The 16,154-nt window shown below is 34.1% G+C and overlaps 2 protein-coding genes across 2 annotated transcripts; one reads left to right on the top strand and one right to left on the bottom strand.

Moving 5' to 3' along the window:
• The first annotated feature begins 4,527 nt into the window (after positions 1–4,527).
• On the top strand, positions 4,528–12,270 carry LOC133310088 (transcription factor EMB1444-like). Its single transcript, XM_061510977.1, has 12 exons — positions 4,528–4,628; positions 4,791–5,351; positions 5,901–6,071; positions 6,159–6,243; positions 6,406–6,447; positions 7,378–7,437; positions 8,349–8,498; positions 8,676–9,824; positions 9,933–10,040; positions 10,654–10,794; positions 10,979–11,104; positions 11,867–12,270. The coding sequence occupies exons 2-12, from the start codon at positions 5,257–5,259 to the stop codon at positions 11,951–11,953; spliced, it is 2,214 nt and encodes a 737-aa protein (XP_061366961.1). The 5' UTR covers positions 4,528–4,628; positions 4,791–5,256; the 3' UTR covers positions 11,954–12,270.
• Positions 12,271–12,461: 191 nt separating this feature from the next.
• LOC133310094 (1-aminocyclopropane-1-carboxylate oxidase homolog 1-like) lies at positions 12,462–13,983 on the bottom strand. The gene is made up of 3 exons (XM_061510982.1): positions 13,435–13,983; positions 12,885–13,206; positions 12,462–12,728 (listed from the first exon to the last, which is right to left on the bottom strand). The coding sequence occupies exons 1-3, from the start codon at positions 13,977–13,979 to the stop codon at positions 12,486–12,488; spliced, it is 1,110 nt and encodes a 369-aa protein (XP_061366966.1). The 5' UTR covers positions 13,980–13,983; the 3' UTR covers positions 12,462–12,485.
• Between the last annotated feature and the right edge of the window lie 2,171 nt (positions 13,984–16,154).

Genomic DNA, 16,154 nt, shown 5'->3' with positions numbered 1-16,154 from the left:
ATATTTCCGTATTTATTACATGGGTTCGTTTTTTTTTTTCCTGCAATTAATGTAGATAAATTATCTATATTGAGCCCAAGATAATGTTATTTTGAGACGAAATCAATATATTTTTGTAATTATAATATAACAGTCTGTATCATTATAATTTTTTAATCTTTCGATCCAAAACAATATCTTTTTAGGAGTATAAATAACTTATTTACATTAAAGATTAAAGGCTTATCATATTATGCATCGCCTTTGGATCAATGGTCAGTTTAACTCTACGTCTCTCTTCATTCCTTCCATTTTCACTCCTATAAAAGCGATGGCAACACTGTCATTTTATTGGTTGAAAGCTACCCTTCAGGATGAAGACAAATCTCATTTTTGCTTAACAACAAAGTGTATGCACTTATAAACCAATGCCTTTCTCTCTTTATTTTAATATGTCTTGATGATAGCTACTAAGAATCCTTTGAATGGTTACAAACCCTTCAAAACTGTGGACTTCCTTAACTAATTTAATTTAAATCCAATAGATTAGATTCTCTAGGATTTAAAAGATTTGATTAGATTGACCAAAAAAAAAGAAAGATTTGATTAGTGGCTTTCTTCAAACCTCCAATTGTTGTTGTTGTTACCTAGTGCTGCGAATCACACAATATTTTCGTACTACATCTTTTGCTAAATATGAAAAAATAATATATTTATACTATTCCTATTTTGTGGTTATTTCATTCAATATGAGGTTTTTTTTTTTTTTTTTTTTTAGAAAAGTAGTGTTAGAAATATTAAGTACCTACTCCTTTAACACTGAAAATGTGGTCGTGATTCGTGAATCACGGAATTTTATTAAAAAGGAATTACTCGTGATAGTCAAAGATCAATCTTTTCATCTCATATAAGTTTTATATTTTGGATGTTCTCGATATAGATTATTTTTCACGATCATTGTTGAATATTTCAATTTAAATGGTGAATATTAGAGAAATATAATATTAAATTATTAATGTGTCATTTATTTAATAATTTAAGCTTTTAGATTGAAATAATTATTTACATGTTATTAGAGATTTTGTGATCAAGTAGTCACGAAGTCAATCCAAGTATAAATAATTTATTTTTTGTATTATCTATCCTTCAAATCCTCTTATACGAGGAGACGTTTTAAAAAAAATATAATATAAAATTATTAATGGAATATTCATCTAATAACTTAAATTTTTTGGTTAAAACAATTGTTTATATATAAGAATTAGAACAGAATGAAGTAGGTACCCAAAATCAACAAAATAAAATTAAAAATAAAAACAAAACAAAGAAGAATTTATGTATACAATATCGGTAAGAGCTCTACTAAATCATAAATGCCACTAAACCTACCTTATCTTCGAAGGACACATTTTGGAGTATGCCCTTTATCTTGCTAAAATTACGTGTGGTTACAAAAGGATTTGTAGCTTTCATGGTGGTAGGAATAACCCTTTTTAGCACAAAGTTTATCAATTTTAAAACGCATAATGCTTGACTTTCCTAGCAACGGTATCATTTAAGATTTCATGCTGTTGGATATGGTCAATATCTGCTTTGTGCATACCCCAATAGAAATCAACAGTAACTTTATTATTCTACCTGAAATGTACCTTTGCCGAAAGTGACAACTCGATTTTGGACCATATTAACAGTTGTAGTTATCATCATAGAACATTAATTATTAAGTGGTCGAGGAATGGACTACAACATTTTGCAAATATGATAATGATACTCCTTATTGAAATTAGAAATGTAATTTTTTAATAAAATTTAATATCAATGTCTGTCACGTCATTTAATAATAATAATAATATATCATCAAATGATAATGTAAACTTTTTTTATATCATAACACATTCAAATTGAATTCTTTCTAATAGTAAATAACAAGTTGACAAGAACACCAGTTTCTTTTTTTACACTCAAAGACAGTAAATATTGTGACTTCAGCAAATGAAATTATTGAAGAAAGGGTAATTAAAAAGAGTTTAAGGCTAGTAATCATCTTTGGATTCCTTATGCCTGTTCTTAGATACTAATTAAGATATTTATCTTGGTAGATTCCCAAGCAAGTTTCAGTAAAAACAAATCTTCTGGTTGCTTAACTTCTAGCTATAAGATAATTCATTTAGGTAGTGGCCACTAATGTCACTTATTCATCATATTTAAAATTGGGATTCATATGGGTGTTCTGTTTTCACGCCCATCAATATTGACTAGGAGAGAAAGCGGGTAGATCAAACTACTACTCATGACTTTGGAGGCTAAGGATTCATCCTTAAATTACGTGTTATTAAAGCTCAGGTACAAGATCTCCTTGGGATTATTTTGGCTCCCAAACATGTTTGGAGAAAAAGGGAAAGCAAGAAAAAGGAAGATCACAGACATGATAAAAGGTGACCTTTGAAATCTAAATGCAAATTAAAAACGTAATACAAATATTATCACAACATTACCTTGATATGTTAAATCCACAAATATTGGACCAATGATGTAATTCACTGAACAAAAGAGTGAGGAAAATACTATCAATTGTTGGAGAGTTTTTACAACATAACAATGATATGAAATTTGAATTTTGAGTATGTAGTGATGTTAAAAAGGGCAGGGGTGTCAAAGGAAAAAAATTTGACACTTCATCTGAAAGTTATTGATCTTGTCTACTAACGACTTTGATTTACAAACATGTGGTATCATTGATTTGCTTTGATCTAATGACCCTCAGATGAAGTGTCAAACTTTTTATTTAATACCGATATTAAAGAATCCTACTCCATGTTAAAATATGGCAGATAGAATTTTGCAGTCGTATGTTAATATCCTGCTCAAATCCGGATTAATTGTTGCAATTAACTACCGGATACCGAATGTGAGGAAAGTAGAAAACTCAATTTCTTGATAAAAACTAGGAAAATATTAACACGAGAGAAATCATTGTTGTTTGTCTCTTTGCATTCATGATAATAGTCATTCCTTATCACTAACTTAGCGTATTCATGCATATAGCCTAGTTGACTTTTTTCCAATGACCATAAACCGAGCAAGCTTTTTGATCACAATAGTATTAAATTTATTGCAAAGTAATAATAATAACAGCTGTTCAGAGTTTTTATTCATTCGGCGATTGAAGAATAATAGTAATGATCCATTTTATTTTTATCTGCATTTGTTCTATATTTTATAGACCAATATAATTATTTTGTTTGTGGGTTTTGACCAAGATAAAATTTTGAAGCAATATCTAGAGACCCATTTGATTACCAGCAACATCCATCCTCTTGCAGTCAAATTTGGGATGATAGATGATGGGCCATTATTATGATCGGTGATCGATAATTCAGGAAACTTGAAGTGTCTAGTGAGATGTTTAAGCAACAAAACACAAAGTTGCTTGATTGTGCCTTAATATTGCTAGGAAACCAGGTAAAGCGTTGTTAACTACTTTCGACAGATTGAATCTTTACATTACCAAAGCAACAGCATTTGATTGTTAAGTGGAACAATGGGATCACTTATCTTTTAACCGTAGTTTGTATTTTGTCCTTTATGAACAATTAATGTCTAAATTCAGCACATCTACTAGTACTACTCTTACAAAAATGGTGTAATAAAAAAGAAGATAAAATGATTAAAAATCAATTGCAATAATCACTCTCGAATATAGCAGTGTTAAAACAAATGATGGGATTCCAAAAATGATGCTGAGTTGGTGCGGGACAAGGTAACGTACATATTCTAAGGTGGTGGTAGGACAAGAAACATCTTAGAATAAAACTTATGCAATGAAATCATAGACATGCTTGACTTTTCCATTTGAAACAGGATCAAATTGAAGTCACCCGGGTAAACCGATGCATGATATGATATGATATCATAAGGCATGGCTTCCATTCAATGAAACATGGGTTGGCCCAATAAGAAACCTTATTAAATTCGTATTATTAGGACCTAGAATCCGGAAGGAATATTAATTATAATGAGGTATAAAGTTGGAAAAGTTAGAAGTGATGAAAAATGGGGTGTTGGGAGTGTCACAACTTTAGGGCAATAAGATCATTGTTGAAAAGGACCTTAATTCTTAAGAGCGAGTAACTTCACGGAGTGATTCAAAAAAAAAAAAAAAATGGATTGAAAATCTTGAGGGGAAGATAAGGATGCATTTCCTCAATTTGGTATGATGTTGTTGGCCATATCAATAGACACCACCATAAAGCGTACTCATAACTTAGTTGGATTGTTCCAAATCTTCATTATTTTCTCTCTTCCCCTTCCCAAAGTTTTGTCTTCATGGAGAGTTGTTACTTGTTACTTGTTACTTGTTTAGTTTAAATATAAGCTTAAGTTAAGATCTTAATAACCCTTCATTATTGTTCCTTCTCAAGGGCATGTGCCCATCATGCCTTTGCCCTTTGCTAAAATGCGCACCATAAGCTATAAGGAAACATAGTGCGCATGTTAACTCCAACATAAAACACTCTTCTCCCACTTCCACTTTTGTATTTCCACCATTGACAAAAACACACACTCTCTCTTCTGAAAGCAAGCAACAAAGAGAAACTGTTTCTCTCTCTCTCTCTCTCTAACCGTGAAAAAGAAAAAGAAGCAAAACAGTGAGTTTTTCTTTTCTTCGACAAATGTAGCTCAAAGATTAGAAATTTATGGTTTCAGTTCTCATAAAGCTTTGAACTTTGTGGTCTCTTTTCCATTTTCAGCACACCCCTTTTTCTCAGTTGACACCTTTTTTTATTTTTATTTTTTATTTTTATTTTCAGAGAAATTCACTCAGACACACACAGTTTCATTCTTTTAGCAACATCCATGTCTTCGGATATAGGCTAGAACAGCTGAGGTGCTTCCCTTCCCTGCATGTTTCATGAAAATTTGCAACGTTCGTGTCATGGGTTTGGTGGATTCTGGTTTTGCAACAATTGTCAATCATTTGAGAAACTTGTGAAGAAGAAAAGTTGGAAGCTTGGGTTGAAGTGGAAGATGGTGGTGATGGGTAGGGATCGGTTGCTATTGCAGACGGTTGGACCGCCATTAAAACGGCGAGCAGGGATGCGGAGGAAGCAGGCTGGAAGAGGGTCTTATAGGGGAAGCTAAGGCAACGGTGGTGTTGTGGGAATTGGAGGGTTTTTGTTGTTGTTGTTGTTGGTTTTTATTTGGGAGGAGTGGTTAACAACCCTTTCTTCAGGGTGTTTATGTTTTGATTTTGTGAAGAAGAAGAAGAAGAAGAAGATGAGTACCAACTTGCACCAACTACTTAGAAGCCTTTGTTTGGATACTGATTGGAAGTATGCCATCTTTTGGAAGCTCAAACATTGTGCTCGGATGTACGGTTTATGTTTTCATTTTTACTTGTCCTTCTTTTTTAGCTTTGTTTATGAATTGCATCTTTTTAGTATGAAATTTTTTCGTCCCTACCCTCTATGTTTTTTTTTTTCTTCTTCTTCCAAGTTTGGTGATTTCCGTGCTTATGCTGAATTTCTTCATTATAATGGTTTGTAGGTGATTAGATTAAAGCATATATGTTATACTTATTACAATAACCAATTTTTTATTTTGAACTAAAAAGGGCATATGTGTAACTCTCTATTTTGGCTTAAAGGAAAACTACTGTGTTCTAAAAGCATCTTGTTTGATGGATTATAATCTTTCTATCTAGTCAGAGTGCTTTATGTTACTGTGGTTGTTGCGTGCCAGCAATGTGCTAAGGCTTGCGTTTGTTAGTGATATTATTGTTCTGTCTTAAATGTAGTTGGTCATATAACACATTACTTAGTAGTCATCTATTGATTTGGGGTTTTGCATTTACTTAGCCCAAAGAGTTAAATTCCATGTGTTCCCTTAATTACTTTTTAGGTGGTGGTATTTCCTTGCAGGACCTTGACATGGGAGGATGCTTACTATGATCATCCTGATAATTATGACTCTTTCAAAAATAAGTGCTGCCAGAAGACCTTGGAGCAGATTGGCAGTGGGGATTTTTCGCATGACCCTCTACGGTTAGCTGTGGCAAAGATGTCATATCATGTATATTCGTTAGGGGAAGGGTATGAGTAATCTAATGACCATATATGCTATTTAGGATTAGATTTTTCTTTTATGTAGTTCTTAGCCTAATGTCCCTCTTTTTACAGTATTGTCGGACAGGTAGCTGTTACCGGAAAGCATAGATGGATCTGTGCAGATACTCAAGTTACAAGTTCTGGCCCATCTTTTGAGGTGAGAATCCTTCTTCTCCTATGTTGCCTCTAGCCACTAATGTTCTCTCCTCTTTGTAAGATTTGAAGGTCTCTAATTGGTACTGGATGTGTATGATGTATAGTTTATATAACTAATCTTCCAATCAATCTCTTTTCATTCCCTCTTTGGTTTAATTTTCAGTTTGCTGATGGGTGGCAATCTCAGTTTTCTGCTGGAATTAGGGTAAGTTAATTGTTAAATTACAAAATTCACTCTCAATGAAAACTGCTAGAGAGAAATTTCTATATTTACCCAGAAATTGGAATTGCCTCACATTACTAAGGATAATGGATGATTTACTTTGATCAATGCATTTGAAAAATTGTGGTTAATACGGTAATTGGCTTAATATGATGAATTATCTAGCCATTGAAGGACCCTGGGTCATTATTCCTATTTCACTCACTCTAACAGACTCGGATATACTTTTTACTTAGTAGGGCATTTGCAGAAGCTTGTAGACTCAGATGAAAATATGTGCATGGTCTGGTATTACCCTGTTGAAGATTGAATTATGCTTTGGTGATCCAAATGCCAGAGTTATATCAGATGCTGATATTTAAATACTATGATTAGTCATATATGCTGCATTGTATCAATTAGTTTGTAACAATATTATCTTTTCACGTAAAAGTACTCCAGTTGATGCTACATTAGAGTCTTTATTAGAGTTATATTTTGTTAAAATAAAGTATATGGACTTAGATTTTTCTGTGTTATAATAGATGGATTGTTGCAGAGTAATGAAGGAAGAAAAAGTCGTGGTGTTGATAAAATTTAGGTTCTGGAATCTGGACTTCTGATGTATTCTGTTAGAAAACTAATGGTTCACTTCTAGAAGATGATTTGTTTGCATTAAGATTATTTATTAACGAAGGGGAACCTTGGCACAATGATTGGTGTTATTGTAATGTGACCCCAAGGTCATAGGTTTGCTTCATGTAATCAACCTTAGGTAAATGTAAGGTAAGACTACTACTATAGACCCAAACTATGGGTCTGAAACTTCCTAGGACCTTGTGCATAGTGGGGTCCTTTATGATACTACTACTAGGATGCCCCCTTCTTTTTCTTAAAATTTTTTCATTAACAGAGCTTTTCTTTGCATTGTAGACCATTGTTGTTGTAGCGGTAGTCCCACTTGGAGTTGTTCAGCTTGGCTCTTTAAATAAAGTAAGATGACTATAGTCTTCTCCTTTTTTTGTGTTGGTTAAATTCCATGTTACTGGTGAATGTGGTTCTAGAAGGCATACGTTATCCCTTATAATGCTTTGCATTACTTCTTTATTTTCAGCATTTTAAACTTTATTTGCACTTTTTTGCTATCATAACATAACTTTTCTGATAATGTGACTTGCCTTGTAGTAATTGCTTAGGTGGTGATTGAAATGTTGGTTAAATACTTGTCAATCCTAAGTCTTAACTATACTGAATAGGTAAATATATATTCCATTTTGTGAAAAGCTCTTAGGGAAATCAAGGAGAACTTAATAGTCCATGTTTGGCTGCCAGTGTATTAATTTTAATCTACAAAACTAGCCACCAAAACTATAATATTTGGCATAAAATAAAAGGCATTTTTTAGTGCTGATTTTGCAGATACATTTTCACTATGATAACCCTGATGTTACTAGTATGAAACATTATCTATGCAAGTGTTTGCTTACAAACATGTTGAAGTAGGTAATATTCTTGGGGAAATGCTGACCAAACCGGTAGAAAGTTTAGATAACAGTGAATACCCAGCTTTTGGAGTCCTTTTGTTTTCTTTGTTATCAAAATTGGTACATAAATTGGCAGAAAAGTTGATTGCTTAATCTGGAGAAAGCTTATTAGTTTTGATTACAGACTTTATGCCTAATTGCTCTCTTTTTTTTCAAATTAGTTTTATGACCTATTCTAATATGTTGCATGCTAGTGTTTCGTAAGTTTGTAGGTCTGGCGCTTAATTTTCTCTTTAAAATTTAGTTTGGATATGGTTGATGGGTTGTGGACTATTTCCCAAATATATGTTGAACCTTTTGTATGGAAGTCCATTTATTATTGAAATATTTAATAATTTGCTCTTCTGTCATCCCTGATAGCAGGTTATTGAAGATATAGGGGTTGTAACTCATATCAAAAGTCTTTTTTTGTCTACTCAAGATTACACAATAGGCTATGTTCCTAGTCACGTACAAAATAGTGTCAGGAATTCATCATCTCTGGTAACCTTTGCCTCCACTTCTCTCTGTGTATGTGTCTTCACTCTGCTTGAATGTGCTTGTGTGATAAGTGGGGTAGGGGTTGTGTGACCATTGGCATTTACATCTTTTCACACACTAATAGAGCAAGTGATGCTATACATAATTATTTTTAATCCAGATGCGTTGAACATTATCATGAGGTTTAGATTTCATTTTCTTTTTCAGCTGGATGTATCCATGAAAACTTTGTCGTCAGAAGTTATGCCTACTTGCTTACATGATACAGAGAAAACCATGACGAGTGAAACACTGGATATTTTAATGCCCGTTCAATTTTCTGGGAAGAACTATCCACCTCATGCTGTTTATCAGAAAATGACTGCTGATGTGGCCAAGCATGAGGGGCCGGAATTTAACAGTGACAGAAGTTCCATTTTGCTTCAGCCGATGTCAAACATGATGAGCATGGAACATCAGAAATTTGGAGGGAACAATAGTGGCTGGAAAGATACAAGTTTGGAATCAGAAAAAAGTGTCTCATCATTTCTACACAATTTGACTATGGATAATAATAGCATCAATGCTTTAATAAGTCCGTCAGAAAAAGTTGGAACTACATCTGCATACTTCCCTTCAGACTTTCTTGATGCAGTTGTTTGTGAAAGTGATAAGTTACATCATGTAGATATCAACCATATAGGGGTGTTGAATGTGCCCAGACCTTCAGATGCAAACTCCCAAAAAGATACTCAGAAGTCAAAGCTTCAGACTGAGCCTTGTTACAAGGATACCTCGTACACGTTGAAGTTCCCTGCTGGCTATGAGCTACATGAAGCTCTTGGACCAGGTTTTCTGAAAGGGAGTAAATATTTTGATTGGGCGGCACAGGCAAATCAAGATGTTAAAACTGTTGAGATGTCAGACGAGATTAGCTGTAGCCAATTGACTTCTGAATCTCGTCCGGAGCATCTTTTGGAAGCCATGCTGGCTAATGTTTGCCATAGTAATGATAATGTTAACGAGTTATCTTTTTCTACATCAATGCAGTCTGCAATGGCATCAAGAAGAAATCCTGAAGCCTCTGTGCACACTATTAATTCAGAAGGCTATTCAATAGATCAGACCTCTGATGTCAGAGAGGATAAACACCATAGTTTGAGTTCATCAGGGATATGTGGTGTGCTATCCTCCAAAGGTTTTTCTTCTGCATGTCCTAGTTCATGTAGTGAACAGTTTGAGAGATCTTCTGAACCAGCTAAGAACAGCAAGAAGAGGGCTAGGCCTGGGGAAAGTTGTAGGCCTAGACCAAGGGACAGACAATTGATCCAAGACCGTATCAAGGAGTTGAGAGAACTGGTGCCAAATGGAGCAAAGGTATCTTGCTGTAATATATATTTTAAAATCTTGTCTCAGTAAGTTTTGATTTTGTGATGGTTGTAATTCCTACTCACATGGCTAAAATTTTTATGATAACTTCAACAGTGCAGCATTGATTCACTACTGGAGTGCACAATAAAGCACATGCTCTTTCTCCAGAGCATAACTAAGCATGCTGACAAGCTAAATAAATTTTCTGATACAAAGACAAAGGTAAGGCTTAATGATATTTAAGAAGTCTACATCCTCTTGTTCATGGGCTATAAAGATGTTAACTGACTATACTACTGATTAATTAAGTAATAGGTATTGATATTTGAACTTGAAGATATGCTTACTTAGATGGTTTCGGTTAACTACAAATTAACTGGTTTCATGATCAGGATTACACATTAAGAATGTCTTCCCATAATAATATTTTGTTATTTTTTAAGAAACAATCAATTGTGTTTATACTAAAACGTTGGTTTTATAAATTAAAATTAATTTTGAATATTTTAAAAAATATTCGTTATTTACTTTTGTATTGATTTGTGCATTGATTTTTTAAGTTACATTTATTTTTCCTCAAAAAGAAAATGTATTTTAATGAAAACATTGACATTAAGTTCTCCTTAACATTTTCCATTGAGGACACCTTAACAAGTCCCTAAGATTTTTACTTCTTTCATTGCTATTAAAGATACCAAGTTTTTTGTTTCAAATGACCCATTTCAGATAATCTGTTGATTTGAAGACTAGCAACAATTTTTTAGTATGAACTTTTTATTATTATTATTATTATCTCCATCTGTTTAATACCACTTGGTCCATATCAAATGTGCAGTTGCAGCACATGGAAAAAGACAATCTTGGTTCCTCTAGCTATCAACAGGGTTCAAGTTGGGCAATGGAGGTAGGAGGCCATCTAAAAGTTCGTTCAATACTAGTGGAGAATCTTAGTAAGAACGGGCAGATGCTTGTTGAGGTATGTAGGAGTTGAAAATTATAACCTTTTTATATTTTTTTTGAATACAAGAGCAAGAGAAAAACTCCTATGAGAAATGGAGGTTAGTGGGCAAGTGATTGGAGGCCCTTCAAAGATAGTGCTCCTTACTCAACATCAGCCTCTGATTATGTCCTATTTATGCTAATTATGACTTATGCTGCAGATGTTGTGTGAGGAATGCAGCCATTTTCTTGAGATAGCAGAAGCCATAAGAAGCTTGGGTCTGACAATTTTGAATGGTACAACAGAAGATCATGGTGAGAAGACATGTATATGTTTTGTGGTCGAGGTAGGATCAGAAGTAAGATTTATTTCTTATTCTGTTAAACAAACTTACTTTCTTCCTAATTGTTTATTGCTGTTTTCATTTCTAGTATTTTTTTTTTATCCCCTTTTTTTTCCTCATATTTTTCATTTGGGTTTATTTTGTCAGCGATCCCAGGTGATGTTGATGTTAATGATTTTGATGTCTGCTAAACAAACTTACTACATTGTTTTCTTATTCGTAGGACTGAAGATATAACGTAGAATTACTGCACATGTTCTGTAGTTAATTAAAATATGTTGTAAAAACTATTGTATATCATGATGATTGAAGGTTGAAAAGTTCTAATGATTGTTTCCTGATTAGATACTTAAGAGACACAATGACTCTAAAATTTCACCTAGAAAGGTGTTCTATGACCACAGAAAATTCTAGTTGCAATTTTCCATTTTGTACACACTGCTCAATTCTATGGAATGGCCCTTACATATGAAGCCACCTGATTCATAATGTTTACGTAAGAACTATGGTAATTGAAGCTGTTGTAACTTTTGCAAGTTTTTTATATCTTAATTGATAGTTTTGAGCTTCAGTAGAGTTATCTCTTTGATAATTACTTTGAATTTGACAGCAACTTCATATAAACCATGTACATTCCATGAGAGCCATGTACTGAAAGTCTAATTATTTGGCATCTTCGAAGTTTGCAACAGTTTGTAACTAGAAAATTTTCTTTATATTTAAGTATTAAGCGATTGATATTGATCAGTGAATTGTCTGTCACAGGGCCAAAACAACAGAAATTTACACAGGTTGGATATCTTGTGGCCGCTTGTTCAATTACTGCAATCCAAGGGCACAAAGTTTTCATAGTAATTGTTTGATTCTTGGAAACTTCTAAGCTTCTGCATTGACTGCTGTAACTCGATTTTTGAAATGATATGCTCAATTTGTTATGTTTCCTCCCCTCCTCCCCGCTTGTCCCAACAAAGCAAATAGTAGCTTGAAGAAAAGGAAACTACCCTTACAATTGTTGGGACCTTTATCTATCATAAGAGACTTTATAGTGTGTCAAGACTTGCTTTTTTTTTTTTTTTTCTCGTGTTCAGGTTGAAATGTTTCCGGGATTGTCATTTGTTTAAATGCTTGATATCAAAAATAACATAATACTTTGTTTTACTTGTTATATTCCAAGCATAATGTTTACTGCACAAGTCTTTACCAAGTTTAATCACTATATATTATAATGATCAGTTAAAATATAGCACATGATCAGTGCTTAATGGGAAAGGCGTGAAGGTCCTATTTTATTTTTAACATACTACAAAGGCCTGTTGAGTGTGCTCAAGGAGGCTCAAACTGAAAGTTGTGTAGGCACCTCATTATACATACCATTAGCAACATGTTATAGCCTAAAGTAAGGTAGGGCTTTGGAGCCATCAAGCCCTTTGGACCTATAGTAACCAAGATAATCACTAATATGGGTCTCCTTGTATTTAGGTGGGTTTTCATTGGATGTTAACTCATCTATTGGTCTATATTTATGGCTTGCACTGGGATAAATATGGCAAGCAACTGATGCCCTTGGCCCAACTCGTCCAGCTAGCACTCGATGCTCAACGCTTTTGAACTTGTCATTGGTGATTAGCTACATAACACAAAGAAAGGACAAAATGGAATAAGTTACTTTATGCCATTGCTATAGATACTTGACCCTGTCACTTACTCCACAAAGAACATGAAAGATTCTTGTGTTGGAAATTCAGATTCTCATTTGTTTATGCATATAGAAAGTCCATGTTACCTGCATGAAGTCACCAATGTTTGCCACCAATGCTCCATGCATGGGATTTATGTCAACCCACTTGTTTTGATGGAGAACCTGGAGGCCTCCTATGGTATCTTGCAGCAGAATTGTCAGGGATGATGGGTCTGAGTGCTGTGTGGCACCAAATGTGAGGTCTGGTTCCGGACAAGCTGGGTAATAGTGGCACAACATTGCTTCACTTTTCATGCATTCTATGCTTGTGAGATAGTCACTCTTGAGCCCCAAGGACTCTGACAGTAGTTGTGATAATATCTCCCTTAGTTTTAGAATATGTTCAATGTATTGGCTCACTGCTTCCCTGCATGGAAAAAATAACTTTCATGAGTATTATATCCAACAATTTAGTTTTTTTATATCCAATTTTGTGGATGAACTATCTCAAAATCTTGAACAGATGAATGGTTTTATATACAATAACATATCGTGAACCAACTACTCAAAAAAACACTTGAGGTGTTTGGTGAACACATAAAGGGTTTTGTATTAACTCTCTCACTTACACATAACAGTAAGACTTTCACAGTACCTGCATACTTTGGGATAGGCCTCTGGATTCAGAGGACCATCTTTGAAGTCAAAGATTATGGTGTCTCTCCAATTTGCTGCTTTTGCTACAAGGAGATCACCGTTGCAAAAATACCTCACCGGTACCTTATTATCACGGGAATACCACTCCTTCTTCACCTCCCTTGGTTGCTCATGGAATTTTCTGATGACCTTTAGCATGTCATCCATAACAACAACTGGAACTCCATGATTTACCATTTGAAAGAAGCCCCATGTCTCTGATGCTTCACGAATCTCACTGATTATCTCTGACCTGCGACACCTTTCATATCCTGAAAAATCTATCACAGGAACATGGTAGCATGAAGTTGTAGTAGTGGCTGCAGCACCAGCACCAGATGATAACCTTGGGAGAGACTCTGGTGGATGTATAAGGAACCTTGGTAGCTTGACAATACCAGAGTCTAATAGTCCTTTCACTCCACCTTTGGTCTCTTCAAATTCCTTCACTTCCTTGGCTCTGTCATAGCCTGCACCCTCTTCATCAAAGGGCATCACTTCCATGCTAGACATATAGGTTCTTCAGATAGTTACTGAGAATGGATTTGCTTCCAATTTGAGACTTGGTGACACCATTAAATGGAGAATGGTTTATGTTACAAGATGCCAAACTTTTTTGAGTGTAGAAAAAAAAAATATGACAATGGCAAACCAGATGAGATGCCTATATAATGAATTAAAAAATATAAAATGATGGGGTGTAAGTGCAATAAAAGATGCATAGAAAGGCCAATATGATGCGATACCCACTTGTGGTGTGTCTCAAACCATGATGAACTTTGGACGTTAGTACGTTACTACACAATAGAATAGCCCAAGCATCAATGTTTGTTTCCCCAAGATTGTATGGAGATGCTTTTGAAAGATTTTGCCAGTTCTGAGTCTGTACCATCCAAAGATGCTAATGGCATTTCACCTCAACCAGCTGGAATCATTATACATTTTTTTATGTTAAAAGCTATGGCAAATGTTTCAATCTCGCATTGTCATGTCTTTCATTAATATTATCGATTCAACCCACGTGAATGATCAGCTAACTTTAATATTTAGTACAGTGAAAAGATTTCTTTACAAATATTTTTTATAAATTTTTACAAATTATATTATATACTTCGAAAAATATATAGTATAACCTAGTGTACTTCTGGAAGTACATAATATAATTTATAAGAATTTGTAAATAAAAATTTGTAAATATAATACTCTCTTATATGAAATGTATGCAAAATTAAATTATTAAATCTTAAAAAGCTTATTTGCTTACAGCTCTTTAAAATTCGAAACGTGATTTTAACGGTGTTATTGTAGTATATTTTAAGTGGCAACTGTACATGTTTTTATTGTGGAGACCGTACATATTTTATTTTGGGATAGATTATTCTACCTATCATTTTTTATGCCTACCTTTATCTATCACTCTCCAACATCATTGGATCAGCATCTTAACTAACATTTATCTTTTTCTCTCTTCTTCAGATTCTGATCTGATGGTGTTGGAGGGTAGTAGACAGAGATAAATAAAAAAAAATAGTAAATAGAATAACTATCCCTTTGATTTTATTATTTTATTTTATTTTTTCCTTTGGTGTCACAATATATATAACATTAATATAATAGATAAATGTAAAATTATTAATAAAACCTCACCCAATATCTTAAATTTTAAGTTAAAATATTTTTTTACATTACATCATAACTTAGCCTCATCCAACATATTAAAATTTTGCGTTGAAATTAATTTCTTGTTTTGTTTTTTCCTATTTGTCCTTCGCAGTAACTTATGCAGAGTGCTGAAGCATGTGACTGGGACAAAATGTAGTTCCACAAAATTGAGACACTTGGACTCTAGTAGTCTACTATGATTATATGCAAAATATGTTGGAATTTGTATATATATCCAATGGATTATAAATCAAAAGTTGGTTGAGGGAAAAAAGGAAAAAGAGATGTTGAAAGGGTGTATAGAATTTATGAAGTCACGTATTGGACAATTATTAAGAAGTAAGAGGGTATATAAACTCTCATCTTATAATCCTAAATTGTCCTTTGGGACACTACATATTTTGTGAAAGGAAGAGGAGATAGGTGGCCTTTGGTCCACCGCGCGCGCGCTGCCGCCTTCGGCCGGCTCAGTTTGGTTCGTGCGTGCGTGAAATAAAAATAATTTTTTGTCCAAAAATACATCTGTCCCTATCCGTTGCTTCCCTCCGAATTATCCAAACGAAACGTTTCTTCCCGAAGTTTTTTGAACCGAACCGGTCGCTCTGCTTTACCGCGGTTCGTTGGCGGCGATTCATCGTGTCTGGTCAGTGTCTGTATACAGACCCTAACCCCTTCAGAAATCCATTCGATTTTTTGCATTGTTAATCTGCCAGATTTTTTCTTCATCCGTGCATGCATTCCTCCATTCTTTCCGGTGTAATTCCTCAGGCATTCAGTTGTGTTCGTTCGGGTTGTTGACTGATAATGCCATTATTCTTCAGACGCAATCCATTCTATCTTGGGAGACAAGTGTTCATCAACCTTCGACATCAGTAAGGGAACAAATTGTCTTAATGAGACACTTTTTGTGAACTCGAATTTCTTCCACTATTCTGCATACTTTGTTCATTCATTTTCAGTACTGTGAATCTGTTCTTATTTACTTTATTGCACTGTGATTGATAATTTCATTTTAAA

This window comes from Gastrolobium bilobum, unplaced genomic scaffold (assembly GCF_033153095.1).
Source record: "Gastrolobium bilobum isolate Gb01-03AN ecotype WA unplaced genomic scaffold, APGP_CSIRO_Gbil_v1 utg20487, whole genome shotgun sequence".
In the NCBI taxonomy this organism is placed as follows: domain Eukaryota; kingdom Viridiplantae; phylum Streptophyta; class Magnoliopsida; order Fabales; family Fabaceae; genus Gastrolobium; species Gastrolobium bilobum.
This window is presented reverse-complemented; position numbering and strand designations above follow the sequence as displayed.

Excerpts from the sequence above, each read along its gene's own strand:
- LOC133310088 (XM_061510977.1), top strand. The coding sequence starts at position 5,257 with ATGAGTACCAACTTGCACCAACTACTTAGAAGCCTTTGTTTGGATACT. Across the intron at positions 6,244-6,405 it reads GTTCTGGCCCATCTTTTGAG|TTTGCTGATGGGTGGCAATC; the intron begins GTGAGAATCCTT and ends TTTAATTTTCAG. Across the intron at positions 7,438-8,348 it reads AGCTTGGCTCTTTAAATAAA|CAGGTTATTGAAGATATAGG; the intron begins GTAAGATGACTA and ends CATCCCTGATAG.
- LOC133310094 (XM_061510982.1), bottom strand. The coding sequence starts at position 13,979 with ATGGAAGTGATGCCCTTTGATGAAGAGGGTGCAGGCTATGACAGAGCC. Across the intron at positions 13,207-13,434 it reads GCCTATCCCAAAGTATGCAG|GGAAGCAGTGAGCCAATACA; the intron begins GTACTGTGAAAG and ends TTTTCCATGCAG. Across the intron at positions 12,729-12,884 it reads ACATTGGTGACTTCATGCAG|CTAATCACCAATGACAAGTT; the intron begins GTAACATGGACT and ends TGTGTTATGTAG.